General features: G+C 38.3%; 3 protein-coding genes and 1 long non-coding RNA gene across 4 annotated transcripts; 3 read left to right on the top strand and 1 right to left on the bottom strand.

Moving 5' to 3' along the window:
* The first annotated feature begins 2857 nt into the window (after positions 1-2857).
* On the top strand, positions 2858-4670 carry LOC130732230 (uncharacterized). The gene is made up of 3 exons (XM_057584327.1): positions 2858-2881; positions 3253-3317; positions 4026-4670. The coding sequence occupies exons 2-3, from the start codon at positions 3294-3296 to the stop codon at positions 4479-4481; spliced, it is 480 nt and encodes a 159-aa protein (XP_057440310.1). The 5' UTR covers positions 2858-2881; positions 3253-3293; the 3' UTR covers positions 4482-4670.
* Positions 4671-7012: 2342 nt separating this feature from the next.
* LOC130712030 (nuclear transport factor 2A-like) lies at positions 7013-7511 on the top strand. Its single transcript, XM_057561854.1, has 2 exons — positions 7013-7145; positions 7207-7511. Exons 1-2 carry the CDS (start codon positions 7013-7015, stop codon positions 7509-7511), a joined length of 438 nt encoding a protein of 145 aa, XP_057417837.1.
* Positions 7512-9832: 2321 nt separating this feature from the next.
* On the bottom strand, positions 9833-16607 carry LOC130727801 (uncharacterized). The gene is made up of 16 exons (XM_057579050.1): positions 16140-16607; positions 16004-16065; positions 15854-15921; positions 15433-15554; positions 14184-14289; positions 14014-14065; positions 13463-13580; positions 13342-13372; positions 13236-13259; positions 12962-13086; positions 12441-12522; positions 12203-12325; positions 12064-12117; positions 11717-11786; positions 11190-11223; positions 9833-10440 (listed from the first exon to the last, which is right to left on the bottom strand). The coding sequence occupies exons 1-16, from the start codon at positions 16342-16344 to the stop codon at positions 10091-10093; spliced, it is 1626 nt and encodes a 541-aa protein (XP_057435033.1). The 5' UTR covers positions 16345-16607; the 3' UTR covers positions 9833-10090.
* A 1406-nt stretch (positions 16608-18013) lies between these two features.
* On the top strand, positions 18014-20597 carry LOC130727800 (uncharacterized). Its single transcript, XR_009015439.1, has 3 exons — positions 18014-18598; positions 18695-18789; positions 19602-20597. It is a non-coding gene; the product is annotated as an uncharacterized LOC130727800 (long non-coding RNA).
* Positions 20598-21305: the final 708 nt, after the last annotated feature.

The following is a 21305-nucleotide window of genomic DNA, read 5'->3' as shown; positions in this document are numbered from 1 at the left end:
TTCAGCTGTTACAACCTAAAAACTTGATGACATAGCTAGAGAAAATATCAAGAAACTTAGAGGTCAGTTTTGCACAAAGGCTCCAAAACAAGTGGAAATTGCCTAAGACTTCTAAACTCTAATAAAATGCAACTAAAGCCCTTATAAAACTACAAAATTACTAAACTAATGCAAATGCACAAATAAAAGTAAAAATGCATTAAACACTACATGAGACACAAGAAAAAGACTCAAAACCTACAAAGAAAAAACCTTGAAAACATCAAATAAACCCGGGTCATCACCGTGAGGTCAGTCGTCAGATCAGGATGTTACAAAGATGAAGCAAATGTTAGACAAGGAATTGGTAGAGACACGCAACTTAGTGGCTCAAGGAAAGGCAACTGACTTCAAGGTTAGAAGTGATGGTATCCTGCGATGTCAAGGAAGAGTTTGTATACCTAACGATGTAGAGATAAAGAGGTTGATCTTGGAGGAAGGTCACAAGGGAAAAATTAATATTCATCCCGGAATGAATAAAATGTATCAAGACTTGAAACTTCACTTCCGGTGGCCCGGAATGAAGAAACAAGTGACATAATATGTTACGGATTGCCTGACTTGTCAAAAAGCGAAGGTGGAACATCAGAAACATGCTGGAATGTTACAATCATTGGATGTGCCATAGTGGAAATGGGATAGCATTTCGATGGATTTTGGTGACGACTTTACCTACTACAAGGAAGAGGCACGACTCTATATGAGTTGTAGTGGATCGATTAACGAAGTCTGCTCATTTCTTACCTATCAGAATCAGTTACAAGGTAGATCAGTTGGCCGAGATTAATGTTGCAGAGATTGTGCGCTTACACGGTGTACCTTCGAGCATTGTGTCAGATAGAGACTCGAGGTTTACCTCGCGTTTCTGGGGAGCCTTGCGGGAGGCTTTAGGAACGAAGTTGAGACTAAGTTCTGCATATCACCCTTAAACAGATAGACAGACCGAGAGAACGATCTAATCACTAGAGGATCAGCTAAGGGCTTGCGTATTAGACCACCAAGGGAGTTGGGAAGAAATACTACCTTTAGTAGAGTTCACCTACAACAATAGATTCCATTTAAGCATAGGGATGACACCTTACGAAGCATTGTATGGTCGTAGATGTCGTACTCCCTTATGCTGGTACCAAGATGGCGAAAACCTGATCGTCGGACCAGAGCTAGTTCAGCAAACGACGGAAAAAGTAAAGCTAATCAGGGAAAAGATGAGAGCCTCTCAGAGTAGACAGAAGAGTTATGCCGATGTTCGGGATGAAAGGACTTGGAATTCGAAGCGGGGGACCATGTGTTCTTACGAGTCACCCAGACTACGGGCGTTGGAAGAGCTATGAAGTCGAAGAAGCTTACACCTAAATTCATAGGACCATACCAAATCATTGAGCGTGTTGGACCAGTGGCATATCGGATTGCGCTGCCACCTTTCTTGTCCAATATTCACGATGTTTTGCATGTGTCCTAGTTGAGGAAGTATGTGTCTGATCCGTCACACGTGATTGAGCCGGATCACATTCAACTCAAGGATAATCTCATCGTTGAAGAACCATCTATGAAGATCGAAGAGCGAAGGATCAAGCAGTTGAGGAAGAAGCAAGTTTCCCTAGTCAAAGTGATTTGGAATCAATCCACGGGAGATGCCACCTGGGAGCTAGACGATAAGATGAGGGAACAATACCCCGATCTGTTCATAGATCCTTAGCCTTAGTTTCGAGGACGAAACTATTTTAAGGGGGGTCGTATTGTAAGACCCGATTTTAGGGCATATTATTTTAATAATAATATTAAATAATACTCTATGAATTTTTTGTGATATATGTGATATTATGCCTCTTAAAAAGGGTAATTAATTTTTAGAAGCAATATTAAGTCTTGGAAACCTCTAGACGTTGATGTGCGCGAAGATACGAGCATTTTGACTGTAATATTGCTAGGGTTCTGCGACGACGACTTTTAGGTCAGAATCGACCCGACAACAGCGATGAGTTGGCGAATCGAGTCGAAGAGGACGATTTCGTGGGCCACACCTTAAGGGGAGGTGTTGGGCATGATTTTAAGAATATTCTATGAAGGAATATTCCTTGGTTTTATTTTTGAAGGTTTTATTTAAATAAAATGAGGTTTTATTTAAAAAAAATGCATTTAAATAATTTTAACCTATGGTTTAATATCAAAATTTATTATGAAAAATATTTTGAGATATTGTGAGAGTGGTGCACGAAATTTTGGATCCAAAACCATTGATGAGGTTTTTTTTTAATTTTAAATTTGAAGTTTTGATGCATTTAGGAGGGAAATTGTGTAATAAATGCATTAATTCTTTAGGTTTTATTTAAAATTATTATTTTTTTAAATTATTTTTTTAGAAAAGTCAGACCTGGGGAGTGTGGTGGACGGCCAAGGCTTGTGGAGGAAGGAAAATGAGACTTTTGCAAGTAATTTCATTTTCTGGCTAGGTTTTATGAAGGAGAAATTTTAGGGATTTTGATTCATTGACTTCCAATTAATGGGGGATTAATTTTTGAACTTTTAAAACCTCCAAGGATATTTTTATATCTGATTTAAAACTCTTTGGATTCATATTTGTATATTTTAAATGATTAAGGATTTAAATGATATTTTTTTAAAGGGTTTAATTAGGAAATAAACCTAAATTTGAGGGCTGAATATGAGAATCTTGGAAAGCTCTAGAAACACTAATATGGGCTGAGAATTTCGTGGGTTTGGGCTTCTCCTTGGGGAGAAAGAAAAGCATTTAATGCTTGGCTCTCACCCCTCACTATAAATATAGCATTTCCCCCTCTCATTTCTTCACACCAAGCTCATTTGCTCTCTCCTCTCTCTAGCCGTGAGTTCCTCTCCCTCTCTTGTCTTTCTTTTATTTTTCTTGTTTTAGTTTCTAAGCCTTGAGCAAGGTCATTCTCAATATGCTCTGTGGTTGCAGCTTAAGCTGATCTGCCAAAAACCAGAAGAGAATGATCTTGATCGGGTTGGTTAGGAATGTTTATGAATGTGGGGTTTTTCTTAAAGAAATTCATGATGTTCTTATAGTATTCTTATGATCTTCAAACAAGGATTTTAGAAAGGAGGTTTTAATCTTGTGAAAGGAAAAGTTTTGCTTTTTCGAGGTTTAAGATAAAAAAATTGAAACGACGGGAAAGGGATATATAATCGCTAAACGACTACTAATTCATACCGTTACTCTGTCCACATGACTAGGATGTTTGAAGCGAGCGTGATCCCGCCAAATCCAAAGTCCTATGACGTGTTCTGCTGTGACTAAGGTAAGGGCACTTCGGCCTCGGCCTAGATGAGTTGGTTGTGATTGTGATTGTTAGCAAGCATGATGCTAGGACTATCGATGATATATGTACTAGATATGCTATATGATAATGATGCAATAAATGTTAGCTAGTGTTATTATGAACATGCCAAAATGCCTAGGGGGTTAGCTATATATATTGCAAGTTATTATGCTATGATATGTTGTTCATGAGAGATGGACGTGGTAAGCTTAGGGCCTAGTGATGATGACTGACTTGCATGGCATGCATTATGGACCAAGTGACCTAGACTGGGCTTGGTTGGCCACGGCTAGTGACCTGGACTGGGCTAGTCGATGGTGACATTCAGGGGAGGCCCTGAATATGGACGAGCAAGATGCGACGAGATGTTGGCGAGGTCCAACCCCCGATCTTCAAGCTGTTGGGCAGCGGTGTGTTGGAGAGGTCCATCCCCGATCGCGGAGTCGTGTTCGTCCAGCCTTTCCAAGAGGGATCGGCTTGAGGATATCCAAAGCGTCTGCATGCCTACTTACAATACATCGACTAACTATGACTTAGAGACATGATAGTTCCCCTTATGTGCGAATGTTAGTTTAGGGCTTCATCTATGAATATTAGACAAACACAATACTTGACTTGAGTGGTTGCTTTCTAGAAGTTGACCCTTGCTTGTTTGTTTGTTTGTTGTTTGGGGTGCTTAACGCCTAGATGGATCGCCGAAGAATGGGCCTTGTTCTGCGTAACACGGATGAAGACACCGCCTGGGAGATAGACCACCTCCTAGAGCGGTATGTATATAAAGGCTTTATGTTTCTAACGACCTACAACCCGGATGGCACACATCGGAAGGTGACAGACTTCGATGGCGAGATTCGGATGCCCTATCCTCCTGCTCGGTTTGCACCGCCTGACGACGACGAGTCTACCATGGAGACAGACCCTTCGGAGGGCTTATCACCGCCGCCTGTGTCTACACCGCCTCCACCTGGACCTGATTCTCTAGATTACACCCCGACTTCGCCTGTACCGGACCCTCCAGCGAATGAGGCTCGCATGGAGGAGATGTTCGACAGATTGATCGAGCGTCAGGAGCAGAGGCGTCGGACATTAGTCAAGGAGGCCGTGGACGTGGATGAGGCTTTCGTGGCCAGGGGCATCATCTGAGTCGGGTTGGGAGAGTGTTATGCGTCTGTACTGGAGGGTGAGGTCGAGTGTTTGTCCCTAGGGCTCGATACCTACTTAAAGCCATCTTGTTTGTGGATGAGCTTAAGCAAGGTTGAAAGCATTAGTTTCCTTTATTGAACCTTGATGTAATAAAAAGCCTTGGTCTATTAAATAAATGAAGTTTATTCAGCATTTATCGCCATGGGGAGCGCCAGTACTATTTGTAAAGAAAAAGGACGGAAAGATGAGACTTTGTGTTGACTACCGCCAATTGAACAAAGCCTTATCCATGGCGATAAATGCTGAATAAACTTCATTTATTTAATAAACCAAGGCTTTTTATTACATCGAGGTTCAATAAAGGAAACTAATGCTTTCAACCTTGCTTAAGCTCATCCACATACAAGATGGCTTTAAGTAGGTATCGAGCCCTAGAGACAAACACTCGACCTCACCCCCCAGTACAGACGCATTACACTCTCCCAACCCGACTCAGATGAAGCCCCTGGCCACGAAAGTCTCATCCACGACCTCCTTCACTAGTGTCCGACGCCTCTGCTCCTGGCGCTCGATCAATCTATCGAACATCTCCTCCATGCGAGCCTCATTCGCAGGAGGGTCCGGTACAGGCGAAGTCCAGGTCTAATATGGAGAATCAGGTCCAGGTGGAGGCGGTGTAGACACAAGCGGCGGTGATAAGCCCTCCGAAGGGTCTGTCTCCATGGTAGACTCGTCGTCGTCAGGCGGTGCAAACTGAGCAGGAGGATAGGGCATCCGAATCTCGCCATCGAAGCCTGTCACCTTCCGATGCGTGCCATCCGGGTTGTAGGTCGTCAGAAACATAAAGCCTTTATATACATACCGCTCTAGGAGGTGGTCTATCTCCCAGGCGGTGTCTTCATCCGTATTACACAGAACGAGGCCCATTCTCCAGCGATCCATCTAGGCGTTAAGCGCCCCAAACAGCAAACAAACAAACAAGCAAGGGTCAACTTCTAGAAAGCAACCACTCAAGTCAAGTATTGTGTTTGTCTAATATTCATAGATGAAGCCCTAAACTAACATTCGCACATAAGGGGAACTATCATTTCTCTAAGTCATAGTTAGTCGATGTATTGTAAGTATGCATGCAGACGCTTTGGATATCTTCAAGCCGATCTCTCTTGGAAAGGCTGGACGAACACGACTCCGCGATCGGGGATAGACCTCTCCAACACACCGCTGCCCAACAGCTTGAAGATCCAGCTTGAAGATCGGGGGTTGGACCTCGCCAACATCTCGTCGTATCTTGCTCGTCCTTATTCAGGGCCTCCCCTGAATGTCACCATCGACTAGCAGAGTCCAGGTCACTAGCCCTGGCCAACCAAGCCTAGTCCAGGTCACTTGGTCCACATGCATGCCATGCAAGTCAGTCATCATCACTAGGCCCTAAGCTTATCACGTCCATCTCTCATGAACAACATATCATAGCATAATAACTTGCATGCACAACAATACATATAGCTAACCCCCTAGGCATTTTGGCATGTTCATAATAACACTAGCTAACATTTATTACATCATTATCATATAGCATATCTAGTACATATATCATCGATAGTCCTAGCATCATGCTTGCTAACAATCACAATCACAACCAACTCATCTAGGCCGAGGCCGAAGTTCCCTTACCTTAGTCACAGCAGAACACGTCCTAGGACTTTGGATTTGGCGGGATCACGCTCGCTTCGAACTTCCTAGTCATGTGGACAGAGTAACGGTGCGAATTAGTAGTCGTTTAGCGATAATATATCCCTTCCCCGTCGTTTCAATTTTTTTTATCTTAAACCTCGAAAAACCAAAACTTTTCCTTTCACAAGATCAAAACCTCCTTTCTAAAATCCTTGTTTGAAGATCATAAGAATACTATAAAAACATCATGAATTTCGTTAAGAAAAACCCCACATTCATAAACATTCCTAAGCAACCCGATCAAGATCATTCTCTTCTGGTTTTTGGCAGATCAGCTTAAGCTGCAACCACAGAGGCGAGGAAGTAAAAAAAAAGCTAAATTAAGCTTTTCGTCCCTAACCTTTTCCATAAATATGGTTTTCGTCCCTCGCCGGAGCAAGACGTGGTATTGGTCCCTATCTTTTGCCAAAATGATTGGCTTTAGTCCCTCCGGCCTTTTGAGTCAACGTCGGAGCTCCGGAAAGCTTATGTGGCACTGCCACATCATTTAATGAGCTTAGGTGGATTTTTTTTTCATTAAATTAAAAAAAATTAAAACACTCTAATTAATAATTAAATTAGTTAACACCTATCAAGATCATCTTCAACCCATCATCATAAAAAAAAACCCAATCCAGAAACAATCGAACCCAAATCCACTCGCAACCCAAATCTAACAAAGGACAACAATCTATGAGAATCCAAATCCACTCGCAATCGAAATTCAACATTGATAACATATGAAGTGGTAATATTAAAGCAATTAAACATCTATGAGAACCCAGAAATTAAAGCAATTGAACCCAAAAACATAGATCCTCATGACTTCAATTCATTCCACAGAAGAGGATAACAGTGATGGGTTTGGAGAAAATGGGTTTTGTGGGTGGAGAAGAGAAGAGGCAGATCTGAGTTTTGAGAAAATGGGTTTTGCTGGTGGAGAAGAGAAAATGGGTTTTATCAACATCACACTTTGCAAATCTGGTTTTTTTTTAATGATGATTTTGTGTTGAAGATGAAGAAGGAGGAAGAGGGGAAATCAAAATGGATCCAGACGCGTTGGCAAAGGCATTCATGGAGCACTATTACTCAACCTTCGATTCCAACTGTGCTGCTCTTGCCAATCTCTATCAGGAAGGTTCCATGCTCTCTTTCGAAGGTCAAAAGATTCAAGGTTCTCAAAACATCGTCGCTAAACTCACCTCTCTCCCCTTCCAACAGCGCCATCACTCCATCACCACCGTTGATTGCCAACCCTCCGGCGCCAACGCCGCCATACTCGTCTTCGTCAGCGGCAACCGCCAAACTATTCATGAATGACATATTCCGTTTGAAGTTATTATGTGGTTTGTGTTTTTTTCTTTGGGTACACTCTGTGGTTGTTGAATGCTTAATTGTGCCTCTGTTTAATATTCTGAGTATGTGTTGAAGATGATGCAATGAATGAAGATGATGTTGTTAAGTGTTAATGTTTTTTAAATTTAATGAAAAAAGAAAAAAAAAATCCAAACTAAGCTCATTAAATAATTTTAGTTTTTTAAATTAATATGTTTTTTTAATTTAAAAGAAAAAAATCCACCTAAGCTCATTAAATGATGTGGCAGTGCCACATAAGCTTCTCGGAGCTCCGGCGTAGACCCAAACGGCCGAAGGGACTAAAGCCAATCATTTTGGCAAAAGATAGGGATCAATATCACGTCTTACTCCGACAAGGGACGAAAACCATTTTTATGGAAAAGGTTATAAAAAAAAAAATGAAGAACAGGTGCTTACTACCTACCTCGTTACATGGATACCCTCAAGTATGTCCACCTTTTTGGGTACGGCAGAAGACCTAATGGACAACAAGGACAAGTTATAACAAGATTAGAAATAGGAAAATTTATGTGTTTGGTTTGATGTTTGTGTGAACACGGAATACAAACATGATTTCACCTATAACAAAAAAAACTACAATTTATCGCTTAAAAATTTATATGGATTGAAAAAACAGAATTTTAATATATTAAGTATTCCACGTTGAGTTTAACGAAAACTAAATACACACTAAAAAGAAACAATGTGTTACCTTAAAAAAAAAAAAGATTGCATGCACCTACTTCTGTGCAGTTGGTCTATATCCCAGCTTCCCATTCTGAGCATGTAAGCCTCCACAAAAAGGTGCATATTGCTCTCTTGAACCAATCCCCAGCGAGGCGGAGAGGGAGGAGAGTACGTGAAAGCAGCGGCTCTCAGATTTTTTTTGAAATATGAAATAACGGCATGAGTGACACAAGCACCGTTCCCTCCTAAGTCCTAACCCTTCTTATATATACGAAAACAATTAAGCCCACCAATTTTGGGAAAAGATATTTTACCTCTGAAATTTAAGGAATTCCAAAAATTCAAATATATAGTTTCCTCTTTTATTATTTTGATTGATTGAGATTAATTTTGATTCCAAGCCTGATCGTGAGAGAGATACTGAGAACCATACATTGGTCTGCTATTGTTTGTAAATTGTGAGTATTTAGATTTTTAATTGACTTTTTTTTTTCTTTTTCAGATTCATGTTTTTTTAGGAATAAATGTGATTCTATTTTGAACTAAATAATTGAATGAGAAAATCCTGACTTCTGTTTTCGGTGTTCTTATATTTTTATTTTGTTTTTATATTCTCTATATGATATATATCATTTTATGATAGTAATCAATCTGACATTTTATAATCTGAATATTATAAGCTTTTTCTCTTGTTCGATATTCTTTACTGGATTTTTGTGGAATGAGAAGAAGATTTTGAGACTGTAATAATTTTAATTAGAATCAATCTACTTCTCTATGAAAACATCTTGATCATCGAAACTGTATATCATAGTGTTAGAAATTTAGAATGATAAGATTATTGTTAGAAATAATTATTATTTCCTCATTTATCTCCTTAAATTGCTCTATTTTCATAGTAATCTATTTTCTATAAAGAAAGGACGGAAAAAACTCACATAATTGTAGTGATAATAATTCCATGTTACATGATTTTTTTAAATTGTAGATAGAATTTTCTCAGAATATTGGAGAAAGATTAAAAAAAAGTTGTTTTCTTTTGAAATTTTAATGGAGAGATTCTACGGAAATGAAATCTTAGAAAGAGAATTTTCAAAAAGAAGAAATTTACAATTTTTTTGTCACAAATTCATTAAACTTTTCCAAATCCCAAATATGAATAGAATGTTAAGATTTTTCATAGCTTCCAGAAGGAGGGGGGGGGGGGGGATTTACCCACCCATCATCCTCTCCTCACTTCCCTCCCCTAAATTCCCTAACAATTGTAGAAAAGTTAGCGATAAGATAAGAAAAAATGGAATGTAACTCAGAAGTTTCATGGTATTAGTACTTACCTAAAGGATTATCCATCATGAATCACATCCACTATTTCTCTTTTCACTTCCTTTCTCACTATGACCATTTGTTTGATGTTTGTACTATGTCCACCTAGAACAGATGTAATCAGGGTGAAAGAAAAACGAGGTTTTTGTAAATATTTCCACTATTTGGTGTATCATTAATATAAAATCTGCACTTTTTACTAATTACGAAACACATTTATATGAGAAATCATTGAAGAAATAAAAAAAACTTTGAAAATTAAGGAAGCTGATACATGACTAAAAATAATATTACACATTGGTTAAAAGTTAAAACAGCTTAATGGGCCTCAAGTTTCATCAACAAACAACTCACAAAGTCACCGAACAAGCAAATTAACGTCTATTATGAAAAGGCACTTCTTGCCTCTCCATTCCAAATCGTTCAACAAATGTAACGTGTTTTCATAAAAACTTGGATTAAATAGTTAGCCAATGAATTACATGCTGCGATTCTCTAGGTGTAGAGAACAAAATTTCCAACAAAAAACTAAGTCATGACGACTTGCGAGGTCTTCCTCTCTTACCGGAAGAACCACTCTTGTTTGCAGCGGCGGCAGCGCCACCACGTCCTCTGCCAGAACCTTTAACCTCGGCCCCTGACTTTTTGGGCGCCTTACCTCGGCCTTTACCGGAAGTTTTTCCACCACGAGACCTTTTTACCTCAGCCTCACCATTAACTTCATCCTCACTATTGTCACTTTCTTCAGCATCCTCTTCCTCTTCCTCCTCTGAGTCAGATGGTTCTTTTGCTTTTTTCCTCTTCTTAGAATTGTCAGCTCCCTTCTTTGCACCCTTTTTCGCAGCCTTCTTCGGCGCTGGACTTTCCTTTACAATCTCATTAACTGCAGCAACAGCATATTGATATCAGTGGCAGTTGGACTCCCACCAGACCATAAAACCTTCTAAACAGCCAACTAAAGATAGATCATGAACACTTCTCCAACAATGTGATTAATGGTGGTGGCATCAGCAATGGAAATATATGGTGGAGGGAAAGATACATGAAAGTGATTAGAAGACAATAATTTTGTGATTGCAATAAGTGATGCTGCTGAAAGAGTGAAAAGGAGTGGTTTCATGATTTGGAGAGTCATGTTTGATTTTGTGCACTTTGATTTCAAGGGAGGGGAGAAAATGTAGCTTGGATTGAATGGATTGGGTGAGAGAATGAATGCGTTCATATTGTGATTGCAATAAGTGATGCTGCTGTAAGAGTGAAAAGGAGTGGTTTCATGATTTGGAGAGTCATGTTTGATTTTGTGCACTTTGATTTCAAGGGAGGGGAGAAAATGTAGCTTGGATTGAATGGATTGGGTAAGAGAATGAATGCGTTCATATAGATATGAGCAGAGGGGGTGATGAGGTTGGTGTTCCAGCCACCATTTGTGATGAATCGAATCAATGGTGGAATATCGGCCACGGAGGAGAGCCAAAAACCCACCATGGCGGATATTTGATAACACTGTTCTCCATACTAGCAATTAGGAAACCAACCCCCCCCCCCCCCCAAAAAAAAAACAGCTATCCAAAAAATGAAATAATGTGTACATTGTAACCTATACAAATTTGAATTAGACAGTAAGTAGCATACCTTCACCAAAAGCTTTCCCATCATATGTATCAAGCTGAAGAAAAATGCGAAGTTAGGAGTAGCACACTACATATCATAAACTAGAATGGGAAACATATGTTTTAATGACACGGGACTAGCAAAATGTAGAAGATATATGATGGACAGACAAAAAATATATAATAGCCATGAATAGAATGCACAAAAAATAAAAATAAATAAACATAAAATTAATTACTCCCTAATAGGACAACTAATGTACAAGACTTGAAAAAAATGCACTTCATGTCATCTCTAAAACTATTTATGATGTTCAACAGAGAGATAATCGATTAAAGGAGGAAGAAAGACAAATACACTTATGACAAAAAATCTACTGGTTTTTATTATAATCAAATTTAAAATAACCCATGGGACCACCCATTGTGATCAAGGATATCAGAAACAGCAGAAAAAATATAAAGCCTAAAACATAAACACGACCTCACCCATGAGAGCGATTATTAACTAATGAACTTTTAAGATAATCAGCAAGGTTTAAGAGCTACCTGGTCAAGTCTATCAGCAACATTTGCTCTATCAACAACAACCATGGAATGGCCCATACCACAAGCTACACTGTTTGACAATAAGATAAAATATTAAGATCAGTTATCATTTCAGTTATTCATGTAGTGAGCAATTACAGCAATTGATTGATAAATCAAAGGTTTAGATTCTGATTATTGACACGTGCTTATAAAAACCTTATGTTTTACCATATAATGAAATTTCTTGCATCAAAAACATTTTGAATCCAGAAGCAAAGTTCAGAGACTTATTATTCAATATGCAACATCCAAAGAGGCGAGGAGCAAAAAAAAAAGGGAATGAAGAACTGGTGCTTACTACCTACCTTATTACATGCATACCCTCAAGTATGTCCACCTTTTTAGGTACAGCAGAAGACCTAAAGAGAAAGTGCAAACAGGATTATAAATAAGAACATTAAGAAGAAACAAACAATGGGGTTACATTAAAAATTGCAGACATACTTCTGCCCAGTTGGTCCATATCCCAGCTCACCATTCTGAGCATGACCCCAACTTATGCACGAGGAATCAGCCCCGACAAAATGGTGCATACTGCCTGAATCCATGCATCGTATATTCCAACCACTGTTAATCAAAGTAAATATGAGGATTAGTTGATCAAAATCAAGAACTAATAGAGAAGTGGAAAATGCCCATCATGAAAAATGTTAAATTCTCAAACCATGGAATAAAGCACAACCTTAAATCCATGACAGGCTTAGGATACATCCAGTCATCACCGGTGCTCTTTATTTTGCCCCACATGTACAACTGCCCTCCAGCTGAAATGAAAAAAAAGTGGATTGAAACCAAAAGCAAATCTGGCCATTTTATTAATTTAAAAAATACAACTGCTTTAGTCATATCCTTTGAATATGTACCCCTTCAAATTTTCCTCTTTATTCTTTTGTTTATCATATACATAAAATGGAGACACGATGAGCTTTGTTATTCTACTTTCACAAATCATCTCGCTATACATAAGTTGCAAACAAATCTTTGAGGTTGATATTGAGGAAGAGCATTAAAATCCTCAATAGGATGGTTTGACACTTGGAACAAAAATCATCATGTTATTGATATTATCAGTGCATAACACATGCACTAACAGAAAGGAAACAATTAATGCAGATAACAGTCAAGGAGGAGGTACATTATATCAGCAAATGCTTTTTAATTTTATGAGAGCAGGGCCAGTGAAAGTGTGGATGAGGTGCATACCTGCAGTACATGAAGAATTCACAGAACCAGCTGAAATAATTGCATCAGCAGGCAAAACATTTCTATTCTGGAAAAGATCAACACGGCGTGGGGCCCATTCGTCCTTCTGCTCCCGATGTCCTAGCCTACACAAATCATAAATTAGTTGGGAAATTAAACATAGGATTAGGTACCAAATATTTAAAACCAATTTTGAGAAAGAAATATCCGATATTTGCAATTTCTTGAAAATTCACAAAACATTGACAGCCCGATCTGAATAATATACACTGACCTTCCATAACCACCAAAACCCCACCTGCAAACATGATAATACACAATTACAACTTATTTTACGCACAAGCCAGATATTGAACCAAAACTATAAAAAAATTACTAACGTGTAGACATAGCCATTCTTATCCACCGCCACTGTATAGCAAAAACAAAAAAAGACGTAAGTAATGACAAACAAACAAACAAGGTCAGATAACCGAGATTAAGCAATGGACTAACACCCACCTGTGTGATTTGTTCCACATGCAACTTTGACGATGGTTTCCCCAGCAAGAGAAGCTATTGCTCGAGGACGTGGTTGGGCTTCGTAAACCAATTTCACAGAGCTGTCTTTCAAATTATACTGCAAGCACATGCAACATTATATAAAGTTCTGTTCTGTGCTGCATGATGCATGCAAATGGATGACAGTGAGCAAAATCATGTGGGAATGTGAAAAAGGGTAGTTATAACTTTTAAGAGGAGTACACTTGCAGAATTAAAATATTAAAAAATAAAAGCACATATATTTGATTGAATTGATGCAATGATGCCAAATGATAGATACTCTTCTCAAACTATGTTAAGACATCAGCCTGCCACATCAATTGGAAAACTGAAGTCAAAATTCAATCATGGTAACCATAAGATTGATGACTACGTTAAACCCTGAAAACAATTATAAGCTCAACGGTAACTAAATGGTTCCAAGCAAACAGCATCTGATCAAATAGCCTCTTTAGGCCCTCACACATCTTGGGACAACAAATACCATGAAACATCTTCGTCCAGCATACCTCATTATCTGTTCCATGCCCAAGCTGCCCGTACTGTGGAAGCCCAGCAGTTCTGTCAATCAAAAGAAAGAATCGGCATTAAAAAGACTGCATACCGAGAAAGAACAAATATCCATGTATGCAGGCGTAGAATCAAGAAAATGAATGCTGTTTTCTTCCAGAAATCATACAATATAGAAGCTCCTTCAACGGAAGATAACCACACTGTGAAGTCACCCCCACAAGTAGTATACGTTACTTCAGACACAAGACAGCGAACAGGAGATGTCTCAACTTCTGCCCAAGACAAAGCAAGGAAGAAAATCAAATGGTCATTCTATATGAGATAATGTAATCTTAATATTCATACACGAAATCATGAATTAGAACAAGGAGATCTGCATAGTTTTGCATCAAATTTATTTTCAATTTAGACTTTAGTAGAAGTAAAGTAAGCAAAAGATTCGTGTTAAGAAAGACTTTATGCATATCAAATCATAAAGGTACGGTCCATAACTCCATATAGCCAAACACCCAAACCTCATCTAGTGAGAAAAGGGCTGGTAGTTGTTGTCGACGTAAAATAGGAAAATATATATTACACTTACAAGACAAACACTGTTAATAAAAAACAAAAGTGGGGAGAAAACATTTAGAATTAAAAGTCTCAGTGAAGAAAATAAACAGGGCAGAGAGCTGCGATGGGCGGGAACAGAAGCTTGCTTCAAATGTGAATAAAGGTCGGAAATGAACCAAGGAGGGTTTCCAAATTCCAATTTTTCAATGGAAAAGTCAGGAAATTGGGGGACAGGGGGGAATAGGGCATTGCCATTGAACACCAATCACCAATGATGTAATAACAGTATAACAGTGCACATGTGCAGAAATCCATTTTGAAAGAACTCAATGTCAAACTAACAAACTCTTTCAGACATGAATCTACCTAATTTAAAAATCAAAACCTCTATCAATGTGATTAAGGCTGAAAATCATAGCACAACATACACAACACAAAAGCACTCCACAACCTTAGTTTTGTAGTGGCCCCTAGCCGCGGTATGGTGCACATGCTGCTGTCGCAAGGAATTAACTACCCATGGAAACTTTTCTCCATTCTATCATTAAATATCCATACAGTATATAAGCTTTACTCTATCGCATTACAGACAATTCAGAGCCTGTTTGTACTTTTTTCCCTCGCTTCACTTCAACAATAGGAACTGAGAAGTGAAAAGTAGCTATGGTATACTTTTCAAAAACATACATTGCAATGGAAAAAATTCAGTTTTCAGCTACCTATTCTACTAACCATAAAATATCCACACCAAGCCAAATATAAGTATGGACCGCATAAACATCCAAGCAAACAATAGCTGCCATAAAAAATGCTTCAGCAGAAATAGCATAGTTTTTACATAGTACTTTAAAAAACAAACATACCATTTTTCGCAGAGCCAGAACCAAGCTGTCCATGTTTGTTCCATCCAAAGGCCAGGGAGTTCCCATCATCTGTGATAACTACTGTATGGCTCCTCCCAGCTCCAGCTTGGACAACTTTGTATCTTCAACTCAAATACCAACAAAGTTTAGTATAACAAAAAATAATAACAGAAGAAACTACAAATAAACACAAAAGCAACCTTTAAATTGAGAATGAGCAGAGTTAAGACTAACACCAAAATCAACATTTGATATGAGTTATGAAACTAGAAACAAACACACACATATACAACTTTCACAGAGCATCCCCTCACAGCATTTGTCAAGCAGCCATTAACAAAACCCCGAAGCAATAAACAAGGAAAAAGCGAAAGGAAATTAGAGAAACAGCCTCATCCGGCAGCAAATATGATTAACTCACTTGGAAAGTTCAGACACCACAGTTGGCCTATCACGCTGAATGGTATCTCCATGACCCAGTTGCCCCTTCTGCACAACAAACTCACAAATTAGAAGCACATCACGCATAAACCATTCAACATATACAAAAATTCAAACTGTACAGTCATACCTCATTACGGCCCCAAGTATAGCAACGCCCATCAACATCCAATGCCACACAATGACAAGAAGCTGCATTCAAAACAAACACGAACAATCAGAACAGAATGTAAGGGAGAGATTTCAGATTTCAAAGTGAAAATTACCGCAGCCGGCAGCGACGTAGCGAATATCAATCCCAACGAGAGGACGGAGGCGCGTGGGAGAGACCAAGTTACCGTCGACGGGACCCTTCCGACGACCAACGATATCCCAACACGTGGCACCGCAGAACAAGAGCTCACCGCCTTTGAGAACTTCCTGGTTCTCTTCCTCCTCCTCAACCTTCTTCTCCGATTCGGAAGCAGACATTTCCCGTTCACTCCGGCGAGAGTAACGGTCAAAGTTTTTTTTGGAAAAATAAATAATAATATGAAAATGGCAGATCCAACGGCTAGTATTCAAAATCTGAGAAATGAACCGCGGGAAATGGCGGGAAATGGAAGAGGAGGAAGAAGAAGAAGAAGAAACTGGGTTTGTGCAGTGACAGTGAGTGAGGTTGAAGAAGATGAAACCCTAATTCGATTTTCAAGTTGCAGCAACAACGAGTGCTTCGAATATTATAAAGGCGTGTTGTGGTGGATATTAATAATTCTTTTGGTTTTCGAGACTATAGCAACAACCCAACCTTTTTGCTTATTCAAAATTAAAATAAAATAAATTGAATGAATTAAAAGAGGAAAAGTAATGATTATTTATGTGGCAACTTGGATTTTGGTTCCCTCTGTCACTCTCTCTTGAGATTTTTTCTATCTATTAATCTTAAGGAGCACCTTTGTTTTGACGTTAGAGCATACGTAAATATAATTTTAAACACTTTAATGCACTGACGTAGAAGTTAAGCTTGATGGAGATGGTGAAAGAAGAATTTTGATGCGTTAGGTTCCACGTGAATTCATGTTGAGTTCAACAGAAATCCAAACACACACTTAATCACTTAACGTATGTTTGAATTAGTTTAACTCAATATAAATATATGTTAAAGTTAACGTGTTAAAATCTTGTTTCTCCAATTCATATAAACTCAACGTAACAAATTTTAATTTTTCCATTAATACCTTGAAATAAATGAAATTATGTTTGTGTTTGCATGAAACAACTTTCACTTTCCATAACAAAAAAGGAAAAAAAGTCAACTTATTCCTCTTACTCTAACAAGTAAGCACGTAAAACCTGCAATCGCGGTCAGTCTCGCTACCTCTTTGGTTGCCGCCCCTACTTGCTCATTCTCAATTACTACAAAGTAGCCCCTCTCTCTTACGGGGCTTTTGAACTCAACAACTTTCTCTTATATTATGGTGTCGCGACGAATTTAACTGTCAAACATATTCAGCAAGCTGAAATAAAAAAGTCATTTCTAATAAATAAGGTAAACTTGTTTACATATGGTTAATAGTATTTATAGCATTTCTCCTTCTTGAAGTTGTGATTGCAGGTATTGTATATGTTATGGGGTCGTAAAGAATTTAACTGCCGACCCTATTCAGCAAGCTGAAATGAAAAAATCGTTTCTAATAAATAAGGTAAACATGTTTACGTATGGTTAATAGTATTTATATCATTTCTCCTTCTTGAAGCTGTGATTGCAGGTAGTGTAGATGTTACTCTATTAAATCATTTGAATCATCAATATTAACTTTGAAGCAAACACAAAGTTAATTATTTATTAAGCCCCGGTGGTTGAATGAATTAGGACTTGTTTGTTTGTATGTTGAAAGTAAAAGTTATTTACTCATAACCAGATTGAATTTGAGATAGAAGTTGGGCTGGTTAGGAATTGTTGTTCTATATCAAATCACCATGGTTAAGGGTTATCTTCAATATGAACTTTCATTGCTTCTTGTGTCTCTCCTAAATTAATGGGCTACACTAACCGTTGAAAAAAAAAACACAGCAAAGCTTTTCTTTGTGGGCCGTAGCCTAAGTTGGCCTTTTAAGGGTTTAAACCCTTATTTTCAATATAGTGCAACAGAGAACGAGGTTGAAATTCTCGCGAAACAAAAGAAGAAAAACGGCGACAGACAGAGGAGGAGAAGCTTGAGCTACCAGACTTTGTGACACACCATTTGTACTCCGTCTAAGTTCAAAGTGGAGTATATTATTTTTGTGACTAAGCTCAATATTTTGATATACTCTGTTTGAGCTTTTACCTTCTCTATTGTATTGTCTGTAGTAGTGTGTTTTTCTTGCTTGTGCCCAGGGAAGTTTTTACACGTTAAAAATTGTTTGTGTCTCTTCTTTACTTTATTGTTACTGCCTCTCATTCTGTTTACTTTTTTCATATGAGAAATACTAGTAATCCAATGTTCCCAACTGCTTTTCTCTTGATCTTGAAATTCATGTGTCAAAAATCAGATTCATATTTATCTTAGAAGTGGTGGACACAGCAAAAATGAGGCCGAAAGAAAGGTGGAGGTAATTGAGACGACCACCATTGAAGTTGAAATAGAGTGTGTTGGGTGCTACCAATGGTGATCATAGTGGAGAGATGTTGAGTAGACAATACCAAGGTGGTATAAGGGGTGAAGAAAAAGTGAAGGGTATGCGATTATATTATTTTAATAAGGTATTTTTTATTTTGTTAGTTTGTGGGCAAACATGTTATATTAATGTGTTTTATTCTTAAGCATTGTATTGTTCCTCTTTTCTTTTGTGACCTCAGGTATTAACCGGCGACAATAATCACTAATTCCTTTACCACAGGCACTCGTACAAATTGGCAAATCTCTAGCAACAAAATATGTTTCATTCCAATAGGTTAGGTTTGAATTCCCAACTTTATAGTATTGTTCTTTTTTACTTTCTACTTAAATGTCTAGCCCCATTTGAAGGGAGTTGGATTTGCCACCCAACTCATTAGAAATGTCACCCAACTTAAAACACTTTCGGAACTCAATTCCCGAAATATTTCGGAAATTAAGTTCCCACTTAAAAGTGGGGTGTTTCATTGTATTTTGCACTTTCGGGAATTTAAATCCCGAATTATTTCGGAAATGAAAAAACCGAAATTGTGGGGTGGGAAATCTAGTTGTGGGGTGAGATATCTAGTTCCCGTCTCTATGTGTTTGTTTGATGTAACTATTATTTGATTGACCTCGTGACTTTAATCAAAAGACTCTTGAAAAAAATACTTATTTTCATATAAATCTTACAACACACTCCTGATGAAGTCCCTTAATTATATGGCATAGCTACTCACATGATAAAAACTAAAATAACATATTATTTGATAATGCCAGAAATTGACCCTTTCAATAGAGACTGGAAAGTTGTATTGTGTTTCAAAATATAGTGATAAGGTCCACGAGTATATTCCCAGTTCATATGCGGGAAAAACAATAAAAGGAAAGATGATGATCTGTGAAACTACAAGCAAAATAATGCTAGTCCACGCTTGTAAGTTGTAAACGATGATCTCAGCTACATGTCCAAAAACAATTTATTTAAGTATGAATTCAAAGCAACTGATATATGTATGTTTCTAGTTTCTTCTAAAATACTTTAAGGCATGGGGTGGAATTCATTGCCTTGAATCTCCTCTGATCGAGACTCCCACTCATCTTTAGCAGGGAGATTTTGCATTACAAAATGTCTCTGTTGCTGGTTGGGCTGCTGCTGCTGCTGTAACTGGAACCTTGGTTGGTTAAGAGCAAGTTGTTGGGCCATGGCATGCTGTTGTAACGGGAACATTGGTTGGTTGAGAGCAAGCTGTTGGGTTATGGCATTCGCGAGGGATTCCCCACCAAAATCTGCAACAATACAGCTCAAATGTTGGACTCAATATACAATATCTCACTCAGTGCTACCAAAATAACAACAAATTATTATACAGCTGCTGAAATTCAAGTATGTTGTGGCAACAAGCGCAAACGAATGTTAGTACACAAGTCAACACAAATAAAAATGAGTGAATTTATGTCATTCATGTTGAATTTAACTGGTATTCAAATACACACGTAACCCTAGTAGCATACTATGTCCAACACTAAAATGATCTTGTCAATTTGAATGCATAAAAGCAGAGAACCCTGCACCTGGCCACATGGAAAATGCAGAAATTCTAATGAAGTGACCTATTATGTGCATTACTTTTACCTGTCCCTTTTTTTTCCAAAAATGCAAACCGATACTGCCATGGTACATTTCCTCCTAATTTTAGTGTTCTACATGTGCATGTATGTGCCGCAAATATTTAGATAGAGAAGTCGGGAGAAGATATTTATGTTCAACACAGAATCAAGGGAGTATAATGATTTGAAGACAGGGGAGAGGGCAATGGAGACAAATGCTTATGACTACGAGTTCAACCTGCTAAACCATACTGCCAATGTCCTCAACAGATACAACTCATACAAGTTCAAAGTGTTTGTTTACACAACAGTATTTCAGACTTTCAGTGACCATGCTATGATTACAAGATGTAATACAGGTTCAGTCAGAAGTAATCACAAATGATGAGAGAACGTTAGAGTTTGTTAAAACGCTGGTTAACCAGTAACAATTAGCACTTTGTTAATATATTTCTGAAAGACATAGCAGAGAAAGGGTTGAAGGCAATAAAAGATTCTCAAGTCTACCCAAAGTAATACCTACCCCTTTATGGCTCCCATTTTATTAAAATTGAAAAGTATGTGTCACAACTAAACCAGATTACGCATAAGGCTTCAAGCAGTTTTAGTATGCAGTTTTGAAGGGTCTATCACAAAGCAAATGTTTAGGCTAAGCTGGCAGGTATGTAAGGAACACAAATGGTCAAACACAATGGTGAAGTAATATGCCTAAAGAAACATGATTAGGTACAAAAACCCCTCATAAATGCCATATATGAATGTCGTTATAATTAATTAGTAATTACACACAGGTTGCCAATAGCGGGCTATTGTGGAAGGTTGGGCGCGACGCAGGAGGCCGTAGCGGCGCAAAAATCGCGTCACGTTGGTAGCAGGAGCGATCGCGAACGAAATCGCGCCTGGTTCAGCGCGATGGAACCAGGCGCGAGGAAGAAAGAGAAAAAAAAAACCTACTTTCCAGGTGCGAAAAACCCCCGAATGCCCCTGTATTTAAACATTATTTCAAACTTTTAAAAGGCATTCTGGGGTTTTCACGTGTTTAATTGAAACACAGTGTTTTGACCTTCTTCAACCTTGCCTCTACGTTCTCCTCCTCTGTTTCATCTATGTTTTTCCCAATAAAACAGAGATCTACTCCTTCTTCCTCCTCCTTCCAGCCTCCTTCTTCCTCCTCCTCCTTCAGCGTAGCGCCATAGCGCTACA

The sequence above is a fragment of the Lotus japonicus genome, chromosome 1 (genome assembly GCF_012489685.1).
Source record: "Lotus japonicus ecotype B-129 chromosome 1, LjGifu_v1.2".
Lineage (NCBI taxonomy): Eukaryota > Viridiplantae > Streptophyta > Magnoliopsida > Fabales > Fabaceae > Lotus > Lotus japonicus.
This window is presented reverse-complemented; position numbering and strand designations above follow the sequence as displayed.

What these genes read in the sequence shown, in the direction of transcription:
- LOC130712030 (XM_057561854.1), top strand. Translation starts at nt 7,013, where the DNA reads ATGACTTCAATTCATTCCACAGAAGAGGATAACAGTGATGGGTTTGGA. An exon ending in TGGTGGAGAAGAGAAAATGG is followed by an intron (nt 7,146 to 7,206) that starts GTTTTATCAACA and finishes TTTGTGTTGAAG; the next exon opens with ATGAAGAAGGAGGAAGAGGG.
- LOC130727801 (XM_057579050.1), bottom strand. Translation starts at nt 16,344, where the DNA reads ATGTCTGCTTCCGAATCGGAGAAGAAGGTTGAGGAGGAGGAAGAGAAC. An exon ending in AAGAATGGCTATGTCTACAC is followed by an intron (nt 13,260 to 13,341) that starts GTTAGTAATTTT and finishes TCATGTTTGCAG; the next exon opens with GTGGGGTTTTGGTGGTTATG. An exon ending in TGGGAAAGCTTTTGGTGAAG is followed by an intron (nt 10,441 to 11,189) that starts GTATGCTACTTA and finishes CTGTTGCTGCAG; the next exon opens with TTAATGAGATTGTAAAGGAA.
- LOC130732230 (XM_057584327.1), top strand. Translation starts at nt 3,294, where the DNA reads ATGACGTGTTCTGCTGTGACTAAG. An exon ending in CGTGTTCTGCTGTGACTAAG is followed by an intron (nt 3,318 to 4,025) that starts GTAAGGGCACTT and finishes CTTAACGCCTAG; the next exon opens with ATGGATCGCCGAAGAATGGG.